The following is a 23470-nucleotide window of genomic DNA, read 5'->3' as shown; positions in this document are numbered from 1 at the left end:
ATCTCAGCAATATGAAAAACAAATGAAACAAAGTCTATTTCATATGTATTTACAAATGTATTTTTTTTTTTCCAACAACATTGTTAATGTTAGATGCAAACATGGTAGAAACTCATATTCTGGACAAAGAGAAAGTTTAGTTTTCCAAAACAAAAGGTTTCTTGAAAACTGAGAAAAAAATATCCAATTTATTTTTCACTACCACTTGAATAACAGCATAGTGATATTAGAACACTGTTTGTCATGATATTAGAAGCATAATTTTATACAAAAACTTATTACAAACCTCCCAAAAGTCTTCCTAAGAAATGTCTTCACAACATAAAAACTTTAAAGGATCATTTGTAAAATGTCTTATCTTTCACCCCCCATTTATTCCACTACAAAATTTTGGCTTCAAGATGTAACATTTGCATGAAAAGTATTTTAATTTCATTACAAAACTAAAACACATCATTTCTACCACACAGAGATTGGCTTAGATGATGTTAAGACAAATAAATTGCTTGATTTACTCGATTAATCTGAATTAGTCCACAGTTACATCAGAACTCAACCAGGAGCACTGATCATGCATTTGTTCTGTTTTACATCACTCCTTTGGTTTGTAATGACGTTTGACCAGCCTTGCTCTTCTTTTAACTCCAGCTGTGAAAGATAAAACAGGCCTAATTATATCGGGTTTGTGATGGAGGATAAATGGGAAACAGTTAAATTAGGCTATAGAACAAAATAATTGCAGGTTAAGGCTTTATATTTCTATCCAGGCTCTTACTTGGTGGCTTCCTGGCTGCAGAAAATCCTCCGCCCTCTGTAAAAGAAAGCAACTTTTTCAGTCATGCTGATCCATTGCTAAATCTTTACAGATTTGCAGGTAAGGGAATTCACCTTGAATGATTCTGGTGATTTTCCCAGATTCTTCCTTCAGCAGAGCTGGATTATCACCGAAGCTGGTTATCTTAGAAAAATCTGGGACTGAATGTGCAAACAAACCTCTTTAAAGATGGTCACTGGACATGCATTAATATTGATTTTTGTCGAGTCTTCTTAAACTCAACCGTTTTTATGCATTAAAGTGCAGACTTCTTACCCTCAATGATCTTAGGCTCGTTCACTGTGGTGATTATGGTTTCACCTTTAAGATGAGGATGGGAGAAGAAGGTTGGGTATCATTTAACAGTTTTGAATCTCTATTGACTGAATTTGCTTCCTATTATTCCTTTAGTTCTTTCAGGCTGAAATCTGTTCACTACATTTTAGCATTTCAGTGAGGACTGAATTTTGACTTTTTCTGTTTTAGATATGCAGCTAAGTTTGGAATCTAATACTAATAATTAACCCATTTCAGGTCAGGCTTCAGCTTTCAAAGAGATGATCTTATATTTATTTTTTTGTCATACAGACAAAGTCATGAGTAAACTAGAGACAGCTAGTTGTCTAGGGGCCATGGCAATATAGCCATGGCCCAGTGACATGCGGTGAGGTGCAATGCTGTTGAGGCACTGAATTAATCATAATCAGATATACAAATGTAGACCCACCACCTGCATGTTATTGTTCACATGAGGAAATTTTGCGCATGCGGACAACGCCGGAGGGCAAAAAGACTATTCTTTTACATGCCATCCATAGCCGCGCTGCTGCAGTAGAATAATTCCGTTAACTCAATGAAACTTGGAAATTTAGATATTATAAATGTCGTGCTGTGCTCCACAGCAAAGGGAAACCCTGTTGAAGTACAACTCAAAACCACATCTTTCTTGTTCTCTGCATTGGCCAGGATACACACAGACTCGTTGCCATAGCGACTGACAACAACGCCCCTAAAAAAACACTGAAATATTTTCCACACAAAGAGCAGAACATTCAGTCTGTTGCAGTAGTATGGTTTTAGGTCTAATGTTTATTTTGCGATTATTAATAAGTGATTGCTGTGGTAAGAGGAGAAAACTATAAATATATCACTGCACTTTACTGTATGGCTAGCTCGCTGTTACTGTATTTTACTCTGCAGTTGTGGAGTCACAATATCTGGGATCATGAGCGCCCCCTGCCACGAGGCAAGAGAACGGCCTGCCTCACCTTGAATCTGTTCTCTGCCGTTTATGACCGCTCCTCAGCGCACGAAACACGTTACACACACAGTTGGTGACAAAAAAACATGGTACATTATGTACATAAGCTAAATTATGGAAAATCAGTTCATACATATAATGTTTTTTACCCATTTTATTGGCGACGTACAGACAGGAAGGACATGCTCTCATAGAATGGCAGTTCTAATCTAATTTTCAATCTCAGGCGAGGCTCAGCTCGCTGCTGCCTCATCAGCTGCGCTTCCGAGCATTTGAATGAGAAAATGCAAAAATTCAGCGATTTTGAAGAAAAAATAATCAAAATTGGTTAAGCTAAATAAAAATAAATACTTTACAGTAGAAAACAAAGGGTGAAAATATCAATATAAATTATTTTATTATATTTTTCCATTATGACAGGTGAGGCTCTGCCTCATTTGCCTCCCCTGACCGCACGTCACTGCCATGGCCCCATCACCATTCATCATCTTGCTCAACAGATGGTCCATGTGTTTGTGCTGATATGCTTTTTGCATTTTGCCAAGCATGGTGCTATTTCTTCTTATTATTGTCAGACATGCAGTGCCATGAAACAGTAGACACAGCTCTATGTGTCCACTGTTGTAGAGCAGTAGACACAGCTCTACATATATCTCCATTTTAGTATGGAGTTTTTGTCTCCATACTAAAATAAATTGCCTCCAAGTTTGAGAGTTGATCTTTCTAAACTTTGCGGCAACACCTTCCATTGAGCTACGGCAGTCACTGTCAATGATGCTTTCAGATCTCTTCTTTACAGAAATATTTTAATTTAGTCACACTTAAAAGACAATGAAAAGCCTGTCTAAGGTCACACCACAACATTTCAAAGTTTAACAAGATAGAGAATGTTTTTGTTGAAAGAGCTTTAGTCTTAGATCGAGCCTTAATGCCCTCTGCAAAGGATTCATCATTTTAGAGCAACCTACTTGTTTCTGTCCTCCTCCTACCAGTTTTGTCTTCTCCACCTGCATTAAGACACATCAGATCATATGTGATGATTTTGTTGCTTTTCATACTTCCTTGGTTGTTTTGGACTTACAAAACAAATAATGAATACATTTTCCAAATGCAAATTTTTTCTTAACTTACCTCCAATAATTCTTGTGACCTTGTTGGGCTGTCGGCCGATGACCCTGGTTACTGTTTTGGTGGCGTGATCCACTTCCACCTTTGAGCCAGATGGTTTTATCACTCTTGTCACCTGTTTGATGGATGGCTTCCCTTCAATGACTGTGGTAACTGTTCTAATTGAAGGTTGTTTTTCTTTGATGATCACTGTTTTTGTTTCTGGTACTAAAAAGAAACATGTTAAAAGTTATGTTCAGTAAAGTTCCTAACAATAAAATGTAGCTTTAAAACTGTTTATATTTTTTATTCTGCTTTTTGCAGTGGATTAAGTTGTACCTGTTAAATAAAGGCATTTTGAGTCAGAAATATGGTTACTATTTTTCTACAGGTTATGACTAGTTTTAGCAAAGTCTTGGGTAACTGTCTCACAAAATGTTAGCAATAATTGCTTTACATTAACCAACAACCAAAGATTGCAGATCCACACATTCACCATAAAAGAAAACTCATTCCAACCGCCTATATTGGTAATCTAGTTCTTTCTGTCATAATCCAAATTATGGGACCACAGGTAAGAGTTGGTGAGTTGGAGGTGAAATCAGGTGAGAGTTGAACTATGTAAGTTTAAAGCTTAACTTTTTGGCCCAGTTCTTTCATCAACACAAAAGTAGAGCAATGCCCACATTAATGCAAATGAGGCCCAAATCTGTCTATATCTCCTTAACTCTATGTTCCCCAGTCAGACACCTTCCTGTCCAAGACTACACCTAAAGGCTAAAAAGGCGCTGGCCTGGCAGGATCTACACTGGGACCAAGATGACAAAGACTGATTTGGCAATACAAAAATTGGAAAGCCTCCCTTCAGCCCACACTACTGCAGATCCAATCATACAGACATATTAAAAGTCAGCTACTTGAATTTTAGAAACCCATTTGCATTAGTTTTATAACACGTCACACATTTCAGTATTTTCCAAAAAGCATGCTTTTAATTTTCTTTTTACAAAGATTTGAAAATAACATGACAAAAAAAGAACATCTGCCAGAAACCTAATTCAAACCTATGATTATGTTTTATCTGACAATATTTATAAGGGCCATAAAAGGAATTACAACTGCCTTCTAATCTGTGGCCTGGGGCCTTTTGGTACATGTCCCACATTTAGAATCAAAGCCAGAGCAATATCTGCTCTTTGAAATTAGGTCATAAAGTGAGAAGGTAATTTATTCTTCAAACTTTGGCTGTTTACCTTTGTGCATATAATACTGTTGAAACACTCTATGTGATATTGGCAACAAAGTATTAGAATGGGTGGTGAAAGTATTTATCACCACTATTTTTTTTTCCACTTTTTGTTATGATACAACCACAGACCTTGGTTATTGTGGAGCCTAATTCTGAGGTAAAAGGAAAAGGATGCATGTTTTTATGAAACATTTTACATAGAACAATGGAGAATTGTCAGGATTTTGGGTCGTTTTTTCCCCCCTGTGTTTATAGTTTTGATCATTTCACTGCGTTTCCCTTGGTTATTCTTTGTTTTGATTAGATCAGACCTCTTCTGTATTACTTAACATCTGTTTGTTTTAAGTTATTTTAGTTAGATTACACATATTTACTAATGTTTAATTATTTTTGGCTAGGGTTAGCTTTATTTCCTGCTCTCCTGTTAGTTTTAATCCTCATAGCTCCCCTGTTCCTTTACCCTGTCTCTCCATCTCTCACTTAATTCCCCACCTTGTTTTCTAAGTAGCACCATTGCTCCAGCATTTAAACGCCCCATATTTAAGCAGCTCCCCTTAATTCATTTTTCACCGAATCCTCCTTTTATCTTCATGCTACCCGGGTCCTGCTTTAGTTCCCGTTTTTTTGCTGTTCACCGAGTTTTTGTCACTTTTATTTAATTACTTCTCCCTTAAAATTCCTCAATCTACTCGCCTTCTCTTCTGCATTTGGGTCCATCATCACCACTTCACATTATGGCAGAAGTTTTGCAAGCACATATGCAGCCTGGCTGAATCAATACTAGAGCAGCTGCAAGGCTTTTAAGATATGTCTCTAAAACATTTCCAGAAAAGACAGAACTTTTTACCCAATTGCTTTTCCAAAATAGTTCAAGGTTAGTCGGGGCAGATGTAACGCTTTGAACTACCTTGTTGCTGAAATGTAAGACTCAAATAAATTTTGACTTGTAGAGTGACTGTGAATTTATTGAAGGATTTCAACAAACCTAGCAATTATTTGACTTCAATTATGTCTGATCAGTTTTTTGAGAAGTAGAAAACATTAAATCTAATTCAGTCTAACAGGATGATGTTTGTAATATAAACACTGGAATAGTTAGTCAAAAACAGAATCATAATACTTTTTAGCATGATAAAGTATGTTGGCAAAAAGAATTGCAATTCAGCTGAATACAGTAGGGAGCAGGAGTTAAGGTCTTATTACGTCAGTTGCATTCTTTTTCCTCTGCATCATCAACTGTCAAATTCTTCAAATGCAAACCTTTGGAGTTTAAGACATCTGAGTTTGAATTAAAGCCCAATTACTTATGACATTTTTTTTTTCTGACTCGTAATGATTTTAAAGCTCTATGCAATTTGTATTGGCTCAGTTTAAATGAGAAAGCAAGTTCCACATGGCCATTATGGTCTCTGACTTTAAACCCTTACTACCTTATTTGTAATTACTTAGAAATACTAACAGACCCAAGTAGACTTAAATGATAATCAGAGTGGAGAGAAAAAAAAGTAGAAGGGCCAGACAATAGTTCTAATGTGCTGGTGAGCTTCATCTTGCTTCATAATGGATTTCTAAGGTAGTTATTGCTCATTCAACAACATTTATACCAATAGAGCCTCTGTCAGGGGCTCCACAACAAAGCTGGTCTATATCTTTTAACAGTGGTGTTAGTCTTACCTCCAATGTAATGAGTAGTTGTGACGATCCTTTCTGTAAAGTAGTAAAATCAGTTTTGGCTTCGATTTTTACTCATCTTACAGCAATAAAGGAAAAAGAAGGAACACCTACTAATAAAGGTGAGTGGGATCTCAGCATAAGTAAATCCAGAAACAAACTAAAGAACAAAAAGCACAAACAGATAGATGATATACTAAACAGACTAGTTTTCTCTTTTAATCACGATTGTTGTTTTTCTTTTTTTTTGGGTTACAATACCTTTATTTCAATATACTTAATCAGCTTTTGCAGCACCAACAGGAGGTCCTGATGGCCCACAGGAAGGTCTATACATGACATGCAACATATCTTATTGATTATGCAATATGTATATTATGCCACTCAAACACACATGATGGGGTGTTGCATGCCATTTCTTACCTGTTGGGTAGAGAACATTTTTCACCACATGGACCACGCCATTTGTAGCCATCAGATCACTCTTGGGAATCTCCACTGAGTTGACACGGATAGAATTATTTTCCTTTGGGGGAAAGAGGAAAAAAAAAAATCAAACCTTGCGAAAAAGTCTCTTTTTTATAATTTTGAAAGATAAATGTATTCCAAAGACAAAATATTGTAACACTTCATTGTAGCTGACTCCAAAAATAAACAAGCTGTAGCAGGTAGAGGCTCCATGGGAGGTAGACATGAGGAGTGAAGGTAAAGAATTCGCATTGATGTTTAAGATAAGATATCATGCTTTATTACTCCTGGCTGTTCTCCACAGCATATTGTTTAGCCTTGAAGCACTTTCATATAGGCTTCTCTGATGTGAGTTTAAAATGAGAAAGTTGGAAAAAAGTTGAGTCCAAAACTCAAATCCTCAGAATGTGTGGCCATAAAATTTTATTATACAATAATAAAAGCATGTTTATGACAAAACAGTAAAGGTAGTTAAAGGTAAAACAAAGGCTGAGTGTTTTAAAAAAAACTTTAAAACAAAGTTCTTGTGAACCTTTGCATTATCTTGAACACCTGCAACATATTTCATTCAACAGACGTTCTGCATGCAATTTACCTGAAGTTGGAAGTAAGTTTAGATTCTTTTTGGTGACATTTGTATTGTATATGTGCCGCTAAATCCATTTGAAAGCAGATTTTGAACTTGTTTTAGGATCTTACATATACAGTTTTTAAGTTCTGAAAATATGTGGTCAAGTATAGAAAACAAAATGGCTGCTAAGAATCAGATCAATAGGAAAAAAAAAAGATTTTTCCCTCCAGATCAGAACTCAGTCTCTGATGCCATTGGAGGAGATGAAACATCTTGCTGTGGAACCAGAGAATGGTAGATTGAGTATGATGTTATCTGGAGAAATGTGTCTTCTGCTTCAGTTTGTTGTGATGAAAAAAAAAACTGAGCCCAAAAAAGCAAGCTGTAAATTTACTTATCTGTCTCAGTTCAGACTCTTGCCTGTAGTCACTCGAGATAACCTATAGATCATGAATAAAAGAACAAGATTCCTGCTACAAGAAGCTGAAATTAGCTTTTTATATAAGGTGGCAGTGTTTGGTCAGGAGCTTCATCTGCTATTCGAAAGGAGTCAACTTTGGTAATTTGGGCATCTAATTAGGATGCCTTCTTGTGGAGACTTTTGGGCATGTTCCAAAAAAACAAAAACAAACAGAATGATCTTGGTTTCAAAATGACCACTTAATTGATGACAGATGGATGTAGTCAGTCAATTTCTGCTTTTGTGTTGAGGATGTAGAAGAAATGGAAAAACTCTTACAGATTTAAGTTGGAGGGGTTTGCCTTGCAGACTTTTCAGCAGATTAGTCACTTTAGCTTCAAGTCCTCCATTGATGATGATGCCCTCACTGAAGTGGTAGAGAAGAATGTTTCTCAAAGCATTTACATTACCTGCCAATGACAAAACAGGCGATCTTGATTTGATTACTCAAATTCATACTTGAGCTACTATAATTGTGGTGGGGTTTTGATGGATACTAACTTTTAAGCAAATCTAAGTCATCTGCACCAAGGGCTTCAAATGCCTTGTCAACTGGAGCAAAGACTGTGTAGGAGCCATTCTGCCTCAGCAAATCTCCCAGACCAGCTGTTTCCATTAGTGACAAGAAAATCCTGCCAATACCATTATTTGTCAGTAAGAGAGAAGAAAGAAACAAAAAAACATTTAAAAATGTTTAAAAAAACCCAAAACACAGGAATTAAGGATCATGAACATTCAACAGAAATTATGTTACCATTTTAAAATATACAATCAGTCAAGGCAAATGAAGAACATGTTAGCTGCTAAGAGCCTGCAAGTAGAAGCACCATATAAGGATATTTTAATCTGACACACAATAGAAAATGTAGGAACATTTTCTTATGGGTTTGGTATGGTGCATTTTAAATGTAAAATAAATATATGAAAAAAAATGTTCTCACTTAAAATTTCCATCAGCATCCAGGAGTTCAAAGGTTGTTTTGTCGGCTGGTTTGATCAATGACGTCATCACATGAAGGGCCCCATTCATTCCCTCTTTACTACCTCGCACCATGCATGCACTTTCTATGCACACAGCCTTTGAAAAGAGAAAAGAAAGTTCAATCACACATCTAACATTCACTGTTTGAATCTGGAAACAATTCTTGAAAGGGGAGTTAGTTCTGTCACACAATCCTCTTTGATCACAATCAATCAAACTAAACAATACAATGTTTCTGTGAAGAAATGAATCCCATATGATTGTAGTTTCCAAAGCGAGCAAGCAGAAACTTATTTAACTAGTTAGCAGCTTTAGATTACAGCCGAAATACAACCACAATATCAACAAACAGCTTATCCATTGACTTCAGATTTCAAAGATGGAAGCTACTGTTTGCCATTGGCTTTCACTTCAAGTATTTATCTATAATTATATTTTGACACTTTATTCTCAGTCCTCACAAACAGACACAGATATAGCTCTCACAGTGCGATAGATGAAGACTCTGAGCAGTTTGCCAGAAAGTGTTTCCAGCAGCTGTCCATTGAACATCGTACTCAGTGAGATTTTTAACTTCAACATGTGGTTTTCCAGAATGAGTTTCAGATACTCATCATCTGCCATCACTTCGTCTGAAAAGCACACATTAAGGTTAGTTTTAAAATAAAGCTAGACAAAGCAAATATTGCAGAAGATCGCTTCCACTTTCTTTTCTGTATGTAAGATGTTAATGACATGAAATGTAAATCTATTACACAGAATAGCTTGTTTATAGGCTATGTTTTTCAAAATAACTTATTTCAACTGACCTGTGAAGACAGCATTTAGGGGAGCGAGGAGTGTGTACTGTGTGTCCGAAGTCAGGGAAGAAGTTAAACCCATTTCAGACACCAAGTCGCTGAAAATGCTCTGGGATTTTCCAACCAGTTTCCTCACTTCCTTGGCTAATCAAGGGCATACAAACATGGAAAACTCAAACTCAAAAGTCAAAGTATTAAAACCCCTTGACTTTCTTTACATCAAAACTATTTTAATTTGACATTTCACTCGCTAAATGGATAAAAAACAAGAAAAAATCCACTGTTGACATTTTTTTTAATTCCCAAGTTTGCAACAAGCCAGTTGTGGTACTCTTCACAGTTATGTGAAAAAAGCAAAACAAAAAACATATGGAGGAAGATGCTCTGGTCTGGTCTGGTTTTTTAATTATTTTAAATCTGGACACATAACAGCTCCTTGAATACACTGTTCATTGTTCAGTGTTCAATCATTATCATCATTATGGTGATTACTATCACCATGATGGTAGCAATCATCATTATGATGATTGCCACATAATGTTGAGATTCTTCTCTTTGGCAAGGACAGAGAAGCAAAATGGAGGTTAGAATCAGTTGGGACAACCCTGCAGTCAAATGTATGATGCACCGGTTCAGAATATTTTCCTTGTACTTCAGAGTTATGCAATACCTTTTGTTAGTGTATCATATGAAATCCCAGCTTGTGGTTGTAACGTGATAAAATAACAACAAATTCAAGGGTTCTTTTTGTAAGTCACTTTCGTGTTGTTAAATGACATCAGATAGTTATGGAGAAGTCACTTACCTGAATCAGGGATGAGCACCTCGTCTATGAGGTGAATTACTCCATTAGAGGCTACGATATCCTTCTTCAGCACCATTTTGATGCCGTTTACAGTTAGACTGTCACCATCACAGCCAATCTCTATGGTGCTGCCCTCTTCAGTCTCATACACTGATCCTGCCATGATTGCTTCTGCACACTGGACACTGTTCAGCATGTGGTAGGTCACCAGGGCTGAAATATAGAAGGAGCTGATCAGGTTATATAAGTTATGATCAAAATTCTCCAGATATCAATTCAATCAAACATCTGTGAGCTGTACCCACAGCCCACCCTCAGAGGTCAAGTAAAGTCCATGCCTTCACTGATCAAGGCTGGCTTGGCAGCAAAAAAGTAGAAAAATAGGTTGAGTAAGCCTTAGGGTAGTAAGGCTGATGGACATCATATAATGCCTGTAGTGAATTTGATATTTTGGTTGGTGCTTCTTTTGCCTTTGTGTTGAGTAATGATTAGGTCAAATCAACATGTTTTTATGCTCCTCAATCCAATCCTGAACCATTTTTGTTTTGTGACAGGTCACATCTCCTTTGCCAACAGAAGTCACCGCCTAGAAAACAGTGTTTTAGTGTTTTGTCTCTGATGGATTGCGTTCTACTCTAGTAGCATGTGTTCCCTATCTGTGGAATACACACACACACGACCAACCATTAACATGCTACAAAATAAAACATGATTTATCAGAGCAGGGCCACTCTTACATTTCTCCACAGGCTACTTCTGATTTTCACTTCAATGTTTTTGGTGCTTTCAGACATCTCTCAGGTGTAATTCGTTCACCACCAGGATGTGGAATCGAATATCTTCTCACTTGAATATGCTGCTCATAAAATAACTTCATGCTTAGTAATGTGTATTGTGGTTAGATAATACATGTGGTATTTTGTCTGATATTGCGCTAGAACTTGATTTTAACTAAATAATGAGGTGTAGCTGTTGATAATGTGACATCTGCGATGCTCGGATGTTAATTCATTCAAGTAAAAAAAAAAAGAGCGCTCTTCTCATAAATATGTCTTAACGATTTTGCAGAAAATAATTTTTGTAGATTTGGCTTGTTTACTGAGGTTTGAAGGCAGCTAGTACACACTCCCTCTTATCTTTTGAGCCCAAATCAAAAGTATTAGCTAATAGTCACTGTATCAGTTTGACATTACACACTTCTTTGTGTGTACAAGTGGGTTGTGGATGATGACCTAAGCCTTGTGGTATGGAACAGAAGCTCAGTTTATGGGACGGCCAGCTGTGGAACTTGATGGGAGTCATCTGGCCAGCAAGATTAACCGTGTATTGCATATTTTCTTGCCAGCACTAGCGTGTGGCTGTAAATACACACAGTGTCTTTGATGATGTCCTAATATTCCATGGTATTATGATTATAGTGGTTAAATTTATTACCACAAAGAGCAATATTTTTTGTAGCTTGATTCTTTGTTTTTCCAACAGTTATGCCTGAAACATGTTTTTCATAAATCTACCTAAACAAAATGTTTTGAAACTTATGTTAAAATATCCAATTCTTGTATTCATAATTATAATAGAGCCATGTCTTCCCGGCGGGCTGCGTGGCAGTCCCCGTTCGACCTCCGCGGGGAGGTCGAACGGGGACTGTTCCGTTCGAACAGATGCTAGAGCTTTTTTAAACTCTAGCATCAGGTTTGAGTCACGACGTGTAAGTAAATGAATGCATATGACTAAGCATCTTGTGGTTTAGCAAAGCAAATGATTGAATTTATAAACTTTCTTGAGATGTTTTAAGGCAAACTCCTTTGAAAAATATTAATCGAGTTAAAAAAGATGGATATTAAATGGGGTGAATGAATTGTTTTAAAAAACATTAAAATAGTGTCTTGGGCCTGTACATGCAACACATGTAGAGTGGTAATTATATAAGCAGCTGGAGCGTTGAAAGAGTCAAAATTTTAAAGTCAGCTGAGATCATAATAAGACAATAAGCAATTTGATTTTTATTTTATCATGTTTGTACCTTTAATGACTGGCTCGTTTTCAAAGATACTCTCCATGAATCCTGGCGTCAGCTTATCAAAAGCCTCATTCGTTGGAGCAAACAACGTAAACTGATCAGGCTGGCCCAGCTTATCCATAATACCAGCAATAAATACTGCATTCTAGGAAACAAAAAAACAAAACAAGAAATATTGTGTTAAAATGTAAATCCAGAGAATAAAAGACTTGATTCAACTGTTGAAGCCAATTCAAAGTTTGATTACATTGAAAGAGGAGAGCTGCTCTTCACTCTCCAGGTAGTCCTTGATTGTACCAGTAACAGAGCTGATCACCCGATCTATGACATGCACCACGCCATTAGTTGCCATCTGGTTACCATGGATAATCCTGGCACAGTTCACAGTCACAACCTAAAGAGAGAGATACAATTTTCAGTCCAGTCATTACGAGTACATGTTTCTGCACCTGTGAGCGTTTCATAGACTGACCCCATTAGGATAGTGGTTGATTAAGATCCCCTGGTCATTGTACATTGAAGTGACAGTCATTCCATTCTTCATGTCTTTGGTCATCAGGCGGTGGTTTACCATGTGATAGTGAAGCGCGTTGAAAAGCTCAATATTCACATTGTCCTCTAATGCAGCTCGTGCAGTCTATGGAAGTCACAATAATGACGACAGTACGGTAAATGGCTTTGTTAATGCAAATATGTACAGTAATTTGAAAAAAGAATTCATACTCCCTAAACTGTTACACATAAACACAAAACAATGTTGTATTTCATTGGGATTTTATGAAATAGACCAAGACAAAGTATAGTGTAGAAGTGTAAAATGGTGGTGACCAGCTGATCTTGTCAGTTCAGGTTCTTTGGTGATGACAAAATGATGCCGTCATGGTTTCACAAAGCATGTGGTGCATTCAGCATGCTCTGAAAAGTTCATTTTCTGCCACACGTAAAGATGTGCACCAGGGTCAAAAAGCATACTTGTGATCTAATGTATCCAGAGAACCTTCTTCCACATGTTTGTTCTCCACATTACCTGTGGCAAACTGCAAATTATATTTTTTAATAGCTTTCTCCAAGTAATGTTTCATCCCAAAACTACCTAGTGTTGCTTGTTCCTTATGATGTTTTTTGTTCCTTAAAGTTCATTAACAAATCTCTAAAGCCTTTGCAGAACAGTTGTATTTACTGTTTATTAAGGTTTATTTACAAGTTTTGTGGTTTCAAAATGTAGCTGGTTTCCCTGAATATTACTTTTGGTGATATCAGATTAAAGTGAGCTGAATAACAAGTTGTGCCACACTTTTCAGATTTAAATTTTTCAACAATTTTACAAAAAACATTTAATTTTCCACCCACTTAACAATTTTGATCTATCATATAAATCTCAATAAATTGAATATAAAGGTTTGTGGTTTAAATGTGAGAAAGTGTGAAAAGTTTAAGAAATTAGAATATTTGTTACAAGACTATTTTACACCTCCACATCACTCACAGGATTCAGTTCGTCCCAAGCCTCATTGCTGGGTGCAAACACAGTGAAGGTGCCTGTGCCTTCGATTTCCTGTCTTAGCTTTGACATGTCAGAGTATCGTTGTGTGGTTGCAGCCTTTACAAGCCCCAAAGTATTATATACATTGTCAATTGGAGCCACTGTAGGATAGAGAAAATTAGAGTTAGCAATTTTTGACTAAACCACAGAGAGAAATAAGTTTAGACAACACTGGATCCTACCTGCAGGGCATCCTTTCATTCCATCCAGCTTCATGTACCCAGGGCAACACTCATATAAGATCTCCCTGGAAAAAGGAAATACAAACATGAAAGTTTTTGTTCACCGTTAATCATTAAACCAGAAGCAGATGTAGAATAATAATAAAAATCCCTCATTATTACTCAAGTACTTGCAGTTGCTGTAGGTAGTACTATTTAAATCTTTTGGCAGCGAAATGAAAATAAATAAAACAGAGGGAGATCAAATATGGATGTAATGCAAGTTGAGAGAATAAAAAAAAAAAATCTCTCGAGTGAGCAGATTTGGCAGCTGAGCGAGAGAAAAAAGAAAACAACATCTGGAGCCATGAAACAATGACAACTGTTTGGATCATGACTGGTGAACTAAAAGAAATTGCATAGCAAGGCTACACAAAGCAGAACTTTCACTAAGTTTAATGTTTTTCAATGAGGAGAACATGGGGGACATCTTAAAAATAAGTGCAAGGAGAAACCATAAGCAAAGCACAATAAACATAATAAATATTTCAAAAAAACAAAGTGTGAAAAATTTGTAACGGATAACGCATTTGGAAACCCTAATGAATATTTATCTCAGCAGTCAGCTAATGACATCCAGTGAATGTCATACAATAAAACAAATGAACAAACATAATGAAAGTCAGCGCAACAGGGCAGTACAGATCAAAAGACATGAAAATCTGAGCAAAAAAAAAGACAAAAACTCTGCAGCTGCCATGTGGTGAAGAAAATAAGTCTATAAGAGTTAATATCAAAGTCAGAGAAACTTTACTGGACTTGATAGTTTTGCTCTACCACGCCACAGGAAACAGAAGACTTACATGACAAACATTTATCATGTTAACAAGGAAAGCAGACAGGTTTATTTTAAGTGAAAATCATTCTCATGACTTACTATACTAGACTATATCAATCAAAACTTTAGCAATCTCATCAAACAATTGATCAGTCTAAAACATACTGAAAGATTAAAGATGATTTCCTACCAAGGAGCTTTCAAATCACAGTTCTAATAAAATACGCAGCCATATCTCTGAATAGGAATGTATAGTCAGAACATAATCTTTTAATTAAAATGTAGTATGTAACTTTTATGAGAACATACAGCATATCTCACATATTTATTAAAACTGTCACTATGTCATGACAAAATGTTATGAAGCAGATAATGTGTGAAAATATCAATTTCATTCACCATTTGAAGAAATCTAACACCCCCAACCAAAAACATGTTGAAATGGTGACAGTTTCAACAAATGTCAAGTTCTGTTAGGTTTAATTTACTGTGCGATCCCCACTTGAAAAGTATAGGTCTCTACTGTGAAACATAACTGGATTTCATTCAAGGAGTCTTCATTTTGGTTAGTCCATGTTTATTTTCACAATTTTTGTAGTCCAACCACATATGTGAAAAACCTCAAAACCTCTGCCAAACTGGGTTTGGCAGTGGCTTGCTGGCAGTTTGTCAGAACAACAAATATGTAAAAAAAAATATATATATATATTTGTATTTTATGAAAGTTACATACTTTAGAGTTTAACTAAGATTTCGGATTTCTCTCTGGGGTTTCACGTAAGCTAAATTTTGAGTTGTGATATCTCGTGATAATTTGAGAGGACACGTTAGGTGAAAGAAAAACATATTCATTGAAGACCTTTGGAGTTGTTACACTGCCTTAATCCAAACTACATCTCCTGATTTACATTTTTCAGCTCAGCTGACAGGGAATCACAGCTCACAAGATAAGCTGAAGATAGTGGTGCATTTAGTGGAACTAGTGGGTTCTACTAAACCCACTAGTTTAGTTTCTGGATCTGGCCCAAAACCTTCAAGTATTTGCCACTTTTCATTACTTTGGAATGGATTTATAGATGTAGCAGAAAAGGAACCATTCTGGTTGAGCTGAACCAGGTCATCCCAGTTCAGTTGGAGAAAAAATATAGAAAATCATGAGGAGTAAGCGAAAACCTATCATAGCCTGCTTCCAACTGGTTGGGAAACAATTCTTGGAATATTCTTACTCATGTAAGAGTAAGAATATTCTTACATGTAAGAATATTCATGTAACATTCTTAGAATATTGTAATCTGAGTCATAACCTGGGATTTCCTATCTGTCTTTTTATTTTATTTTTTTAAGTCAAACACATGGGAACAGGACCAGGGAGAGAATAAAATCATCAGAATGGGAAGTGTCTGGCCCCATCACATTAAACAAGATATTGGACCAAATCATTGTTTTTGGAGTCAAAAATAAGTCTCAAATCTTTTGGGTAACATTATCATGTAACTTGTACATGTGCAAAGCCAACCGGGAATCTTTTTGGATTGCTATCTGAGTCATAACCTGGGATTTCCAGGCTGCATGCTGGAATTACAACCTAAAACAAAATGTAGGTTTGCAGCCAACAGTTCCTTACCTAGCTTTCATCATTCATTGTAAATTTAAATGTCTTTACGGAGAGCATTCAGGCTGTGTGCTGCAATTCATAGCACACAATTTCATTCCTTTTTGATTAGCTTGCAATTTGTGCAAACAGACTGAATAATATGTATTTTTTCACAACTGTGCTAGATCTGGGAATGATGAGGTTCCTGTAAACTAGACGAAAATGTATCAAGTACTCATGAACATAATTAAGAAATGTATAAGTGACTACTCATAAAATCTGTAAAAATGGGTACTTTCTCTCTTTTTCGCTAGGCCCAACATGCAATGGAACGCTCACACATTTGTGGAAGATCTGAAATCTGATACATGTGTTAATACATTGCTTATAGATGGAACTCTTAATCCAACTATGCACACACTGGATGAAGGTGCTTCTCCACTGCTGTCTTTGCTGCCATTGTTGGATGCAAAAGAAAAAAAGAAGGTAAACAGCATTGCTGCAACAAATGAAATATTGCTAAAAGTTCACAGGCATGATACAATTCCACCATTAACACATAGTTTTAATTTTTCTAGTCTATTTAGAAATAAGATTTTACTCTAACATAATTCAAGAGTGTGGTTCACTGGTTCATTTTTTTTAAAGATACAGCATAAAAAGTTCAGTAAGTTAAGCCTAAGGGGTTTTGATACCTGCTGAGGTTGATGTGTCTCTGCATTAGTCAGTCTTCAAAGTGTACTGTTCTCCCAGTACAAACAAACTGTTTATAGGTTCAGAGGTAGAGAAATGATCAAATTTAAATTGAAACTGGCAGAAATAAAACCAGAACACTAGAACCCAAGCTATTACACAGGCTTACTATGTAGAATCTTGTATTTAAATGTCTCTTCAATAACATGAAATGACACTGAAATGTAACAGAAATATTATGGCTCGAGATGCAGTTTGACTGATGCTTAAACGTTAAAAATAAATAAATAAAAAATTATAGCATGATGTAGAGCTCAAAAAAGATGTCTATTTTACATAATACCCTCTCCAACCCCCATTCTTAAGGTTTTCCGTGTTTTTTCGCTCTATTGAAGGAAAGATAAGCTCTTATTTCAGAGTTTCTGTTGTGACTGGTCCACTTGGTTATGGACCAGTTAAGACAAGTAAAAGATTTCCTTAGTTCAAAATTAGCAACTTGAAACTAAAAGAAACTGGGAGAAAATGCATGAGCTTTTCCCAAAGACTGGAATAGTTTTAGGGAACTCAGGTTGCACATTACTGCAGGGAAGTGATGAAAAAAAATGGGTGTGCTGACTGCTGGATAAACTATTGAATATTGAATTTGGGGTCGACAAGTTTCAACATCTCCTTTGAGACACAAATAAAGAAAGAAAATGTTAGGCAATGGGAAAGTTGATCTACAACACTGATTCACAGATGGAGTATTCTTGAAATAGGTTAGGTTAAAAATTTGCTCAGATATATTAACAGATGGAGGGCTAATTCCAAATATTGTTTTAACACAGAACTGACTAATGCTGCACTTCGTGATGCATTATTCCTTAGCATACACTAGTAAGAAACATCTTTGGTCTCACAATTTCAAATGGTTGAGTCAGGCAAACTTTAATCACCTTTAATCTGCTGCCCTTTGTTGTGGAAATTGCCAAAAATGTTCATATTATTTTATATTAGAATTTTGAATACATAAATACTGGTTGTGCAATTGTTGGCAGTCAGAGGTGGTATGAAGTCACTCCTTCTTGGCTTTTACTCTGACAGGATAATATGTGCAGTAAAGACCAGAGACAGAACAAGGCAGTTCGCTGAAAGCAATCATCAGAACAATGTGGCCTCCAGATGAGCGTACATACCTAAATAATTTTATCTAATGAAAATTGTTGCAGTTCTTCTCTGTTATGCAATCAACCAATCATATGCATGACTAACTGTCTGTCTTATATCTTCGTTTATATCTTATATCTCCAACCTGTTTACTATCCTTACAGCTTACAAAAAGGCCTCATTCAGTGCTCCTTCAACATTTAGGTTGTACCTTAAAATACATAGAGAAGTGATTTCAACTCCTTTTCTTGAAGTTCAGGCCTATGTTATTTCTTTACATAATCATTGGACTTTACAAGTTTCCAGTTGAAAATACAACAGGAATCACCGCTAAATATGGAATTCTGACTAAGAAAGCCAGGAGTGGTGGAGCAGTCCCGAGTTCAGAATCCGATATGATGGATACCCAGAAAAGTTGCAGAAATTAGCAATTTATTAACAGGTTTGAACAATTACATTCCTTTTAAACCAGACTGCAAAATATCTGTTAATGAACCAGTTCCATTAGTGTCTGAACGCATAAAATGTGGAGTAATATGCTCTTACTGGCTTGTATCACTAGTTGCCATCACAACAAACAGAAAAGTCCTCATTTTCTGACATGCAACCGGAACACATTCACGCCAGGTGTGACTTTATACCAAGATCCAAGATGAAATATGCAAGCCAAATGACAAGAGGAACACATGCTACGTCCCTTTGGGGAGTAAAAGTTCAAAAGCAGCGGGGTTCCTGTTGTGTAAGAAAGAGCTGGAGTCATCAAATCCAGGCCTCGAGGACCGGTTGTTGCAACTTTTAAATGTGTCTCTCCTTCAACAGCTGAGTCAAATAATCAAGTCATTAGCAGAACTCTGGAGAACTTGACTGCATACTGAGAGGCAATTCAGCCATTTAATTCCCTGGCGCTCAAGGTCTGGACTGACAGAGCCTTTCCTTCTGTCATCCTACACACTCCCAAAGCACACCAGTCTCTATTTTGTTCTTTTCACTCTTCACTTGTGTGCAGAATAATTCAGTTAAGGTCTGATCAGTTTAAGCATTTAAGATTTAAAAGTAGAAATGTTTAAGTATATATTCAGTCAATGACAGATGACATGTTTGGAGTGGTTGTTTTTTTCCCCATGTTCTGCTCCAGCTGTCGATGTCCTGGGCAGAAGGACCTCGTGGCCAAATCAAAAACCACTTCTAGTTGAAAAGTTCATCACAACATCAGAATGGCATACATTCAATCTAAATGACTGATTTGCAGATTTAAAAAAAAAAATCTGATAGATCTGATAGATTAACCAGGTCTGAGGACACTAGAACTGTAAGTTCCACTGTGTCTTATCAAAATGTCTTTGTTGGAATTTGTCTTGCAGTAAATTGCAGTAAATTTGTCTTGCAGTAAATTCGCTGAACTATGACTGCAAGACACTAATAATTCTTGGAAAATTGAGTAGCAATGCTTTCTGATAACATATTTGAGAAATGTGTAAGTATATTACGTCAAAAGTTGCAACTGTAAACCTGCTTATCCATCCATCCTTTTTCTAACACCATTGTCCCTGGTGGGGTTGGGAGAGCTGCTGGTGCCTATCTCATCTGCAGAGACAGTCCCAGCTGTCTCCAAACTACCCCACCCCAAAGGTGGGGGTAAAGGTGAAGGGGTGAGGTGCATTTCCTGTATGTCCAGGAATGGAAATGGGTGTCTGGGATTAACTCCATCTAACGTTCTGGCCGATAGGCAGGGTACACCCTGGACAGGTCGCCAGTCTGTCGCAGGGCAACACAGAGACAGACAATACACAACCATGCACACACACACACACTGTCATATTTTTGGACTGTGGGAGGAAGCCGGAGAAAACCCACGCATGCAAAGGGAGAACATGCAAATTCCATACAGAAAGACCTCGGGCCTTCTTGCTGCAAGGCAACAGCTCTACCAACTGCGCCACTGTGAAGCCCCCTGCTAATCCCTGCTAGTACATTCACATTAATGAGATAAACATTTCTAAGAAGCTAAGGATGCTATTTTTTATGACTGTGTGGTTTTATTCTAATATTTCACATTTGACCTTACTCTTCAGTCTCTTTTTCTTTTTTATTATTATTGCTATTTTTATGTACGGTATATGAATATCTTGTATTTCAGGTGCTGATACAGAGAAACTTCCATGAAGAGAGACAAGAAAGGATATTCTATTCTAATTTCTGAAATGTCCTCAGGTGTCTAATATGTTGTTTTCTTTGTATTAATGAGTTTGATTGGATGTTAAGGATAGCCTGAAAGACTGCACCACATTTTTCTCACTCTTTGCTTGACAAAGTATGAAGCTCCAGCTGGGCCTTACACTCCATTGAATGTTTCCTAACATCACACTCATTCAGTGAGGCGTTTCCCAAGAAAAATATATTGTTGCTGTAAATTCATCATGACATTCCTCCAGATTTTGGCTTGAAAATATCTTCCTTAAATCATAACTAGTTAAAATAAGAACAGACAACATTTCCATGAACACACAAAAAAGCTCAACACGCTTACAAAGACTAAAATCTCATTAAACCAGATTTCCGATTCTCCAGAATTTTATCCAGTCAGGTAATGTTGAATAAGTTCAACATAAAAAATTACTGCATTACAAGTCCAAACTAGAGATGAAGGGGTGTGAAAGAAGACAAAGAGGGCAGTTGTTTTATAGTATGTAAAATTCTGCCTCTTTTTCTAGGGAGAAAAGTGGCTGGATTGGTTGACCACAGAGGCAGAAATTTAGAGAACTCAAACTCAGCTGACCTCATTCACTTGAAAGTCCTGGGGATGATTTATTTTCATGCAAAGAAACATTCACAGCTAATATTCATTCTGTTCTGACAGTTTTCTCTATTCAGTGGATTTGGTAAAGCAGGAAACAGTTTGCACTTTAGATGACTGTTCAATACTAAGACGCAAAGCATATTTGAACAAATCAGCAATGTAGGGAAAACTTACGCCTTCTTGCCACAGATGGATTTTTTGTACCAGTTTCTACACGTGCTGAAGTACTTTTTCTTGGTTCCCTCCACTTGCTGCAGTGCACACACATTGGGCCTGTCAAAGAAAGGATTTTATGGGGAGGAAGGGTAAGAAAACAAAGAAAACAAAGTGAAAATCAAGGGGAGGAGTAATAGTGTCATATGTAGGTGGGAACATGGTAGATTAGTTTCACAAGACACACAAATGAGCAAAAATGGTAGCAGAATTGCCAGTGAGCTGTGAAAAGTTTCTTTTACTTCTAAGAGAAATAACCTTTTTCTCAGTAATTTTCTGAGCAAGAATTTTTTTCTTGCTCAAAAAACATGGTAAAAATATTAAGGTTCTTAGCAGTAAAAGAAACTTAAATCACTGACAAGATTTCTATACCAATGTCCTTAGTTTCATTTTAATGACAATAAATGTCACATTGTATCAATCACTGTAATTGTGGAAGACAAGCAAAAAACAAAAAAAGACAGCAAATATTAATCACACATATTTTAGCAAGTTCACATTTGTGTCTGCTAGTGAAGGAAATGTCCACTTGTTCAACTTTGTGCTTGTTTAGAATATTTTTTTTTTAGCAATTATGTCTTTTGAAAATAATGGGACATTCATTCTCAAATTTAAATTAAACAAAGTGCTGAAATGCTGAATGAAACTATGACACTAACTTAAGCACAAAATTAACTTATCTTATGTATAACTCTTAGCCGTTTGTGAAAGCCATTTCCTTTCACAAACATACATATCTACTAATTTGTCACCGATACAGCTAATGTTTGATCACTCTGTTTAGCAGTAAAGACTATCTATGTACAAATAATTTTCCTGATCTATCCTTCCATTTATTTCCTGTCTTCTTACCCTTCTTTCCTCGCCCGTATGCGACTGTGGGTGACTATTTTGTCATAAGCTGAGGAATCCACACTTCCTAGAAAGAAGAGTGCCACCACCACTAAGGTCACCACTGGTAGCTGATCCATCCTGAGGAGTTTTCAGTCCTCTGCGCCTCAAGGTCACCAAAACACTCTCCTTTTTGTCCTTTGAATACACACTCTTGCAACCCTTTCTAAAAAATCCACCCACAAGATATGGGACCACATAAGTGAGAGGGGAAGCTTTTATACCAACATCCCTGACTCTCCAACACACCCACTCTCTATTTACTCTGCTACTGTCTTTTCCATACCATGACGTCCTTCTCTCAACCACACACACATCCTTCCTCTCAGTCCAAACCCTTCCTCCAGCCCAGACTTCAGCACAAGTTCATTGTCTCCTCCTTCCTCGTGCTGTTTCACACTTTTTATATGAACTTGCTCAACCACCATCTCATCCCATAGCACCAAGGACACCAAATGAATAAAAAAAAAAGCATGCTGTGAATAATGTTTAAAATTAACAGTAATTTAAGAAATATGCAATTTAGGAGCTTTGGTTAAAGGATTTCAGTGGTCAACATATGTTTGATTTTTTATTTTATTTGTTTTTTTATAAAAGCTTAAACAAAACAGATGCACAGAATTTCATTTTGTACTCCTAATATCTGTTCTCAAGCCAACTGGCTTATGACATCTTTTCAAATCACTTTGATCAGCCATTTGTGGTGACTCAGAGAAGTCTGTTTTTTGTTGATATGTTGCATTAAAAACCTCTTTAATTCATATTTTATAGCTCACTTTGATCCTGCTTTCCCATTTTGTTTTCCTTTGTCTTTTCTGAAGTGAATTTATTATTTGAACCACCTTTTCCTCCCATAATCTCCTTATTTTTCCTAAACCTCTTCTGCCTTCCTTCTTCTTGCTGTCATGCTCATTACCTCAACTCTTAAACACAGTTCCAGTTTTTTTTTTTTTTGTGCAGCTGTCTTGCTCTCCTGTGTTGAAGCCAAATCGGATACAACTTTCAAAAGAGAAAAAAAAAAATCCATCATGAATCAGCCTCTGTGGAGAGTACTCTGTACAGTCTTGACTTCTGATTTTTAGTACCTGTACATCTGAATCCTGACTACATTTAGCAGATGAGCTTCTGGGAACCTAAGACAATGCCATGCTATTGTTGTTTAGAGGCCATTCAAATGTCAGACAAATATAGTGTCTGGAAAAGAAAGTTTTCCATAAGGTTTTGGCAAATACTCCTCTTCTGGCATACTGTTTCTTGTAGGTGGAGCCTAAATAGCTTCTGTTGCCATGCAATGTAGGCAGACTCATGATATAAAGTGGTTTAGTTTGGATTTTTGTTGAGTGAGGTTCTGTGACATTGTCACTAATTGTTACCTTACCTGTAGCA

The 23470-nt window shown here is 36.6% G+C and overlaps 1 protein-coding gene across 1 annotated transcript; it reads right to left on the bottom strand.

The window, feature by feature from the left end:
• Window positions 1-166: 166 nt before the first annotated feature.
• LOC116728022 (periostin) lies at window positions 167-22383 on the bottom strand. Its single transcript, XM_032575742.1, has 23 exons — window positions 22046-22383; window positions 21155-21253; window positions 13934-13998; window positions 13695-13852; window positions 12681-12845; window positions 12456-12602; window positions 12212-12353; window positions 10189-10401; window positions 9393-9527; window positions 9070-9215; window positions 8543-8679; window positions 8103-8233; window positions 7881-8011; window positions 6526-6628; window positions 6364-6431; window positions 6217-6262; window positions 6106-6138; window positions 3207-3410; window positions 3044-3082; window positions 1091-1135; window positions 889-975; window positions 776-811; window positions 167-648 (listed from the first exon to the last, which is right to left on the bottom strand). Exons 1-23 carry the CDS (start codon window positions 22162-22164, stop codon window positions 593-595), a joined length of 2505 nt encoding a protein of 834 aa, XP_032431633.1. The 5' UTR covers window positions 22165-22383; the 3' UTR covers window positions 167-592.
• Window positions 22384-23470: the final 1087 nt, after the last annotated feature.

This window comes from Xiphophorus hellerii, chromosome 11 (assembly GCF_003331165.1).
Source record: "Xiphophorus hellerii strain 12219 chromosome 11, Xiphophorus_hellerii-4.1, whole genome shotgun sequence".
Classification (NCBI taxonomy): Eukaryota; Metazoa; Chordata; class Actinopteri; order Cyprinodontiformes; family Poeciliidae; genus Xiphophorus; species Xiphophorus hellerii.
This window is presented reverse-complemented; position numbering and strand designations above follow the sequence as displayed.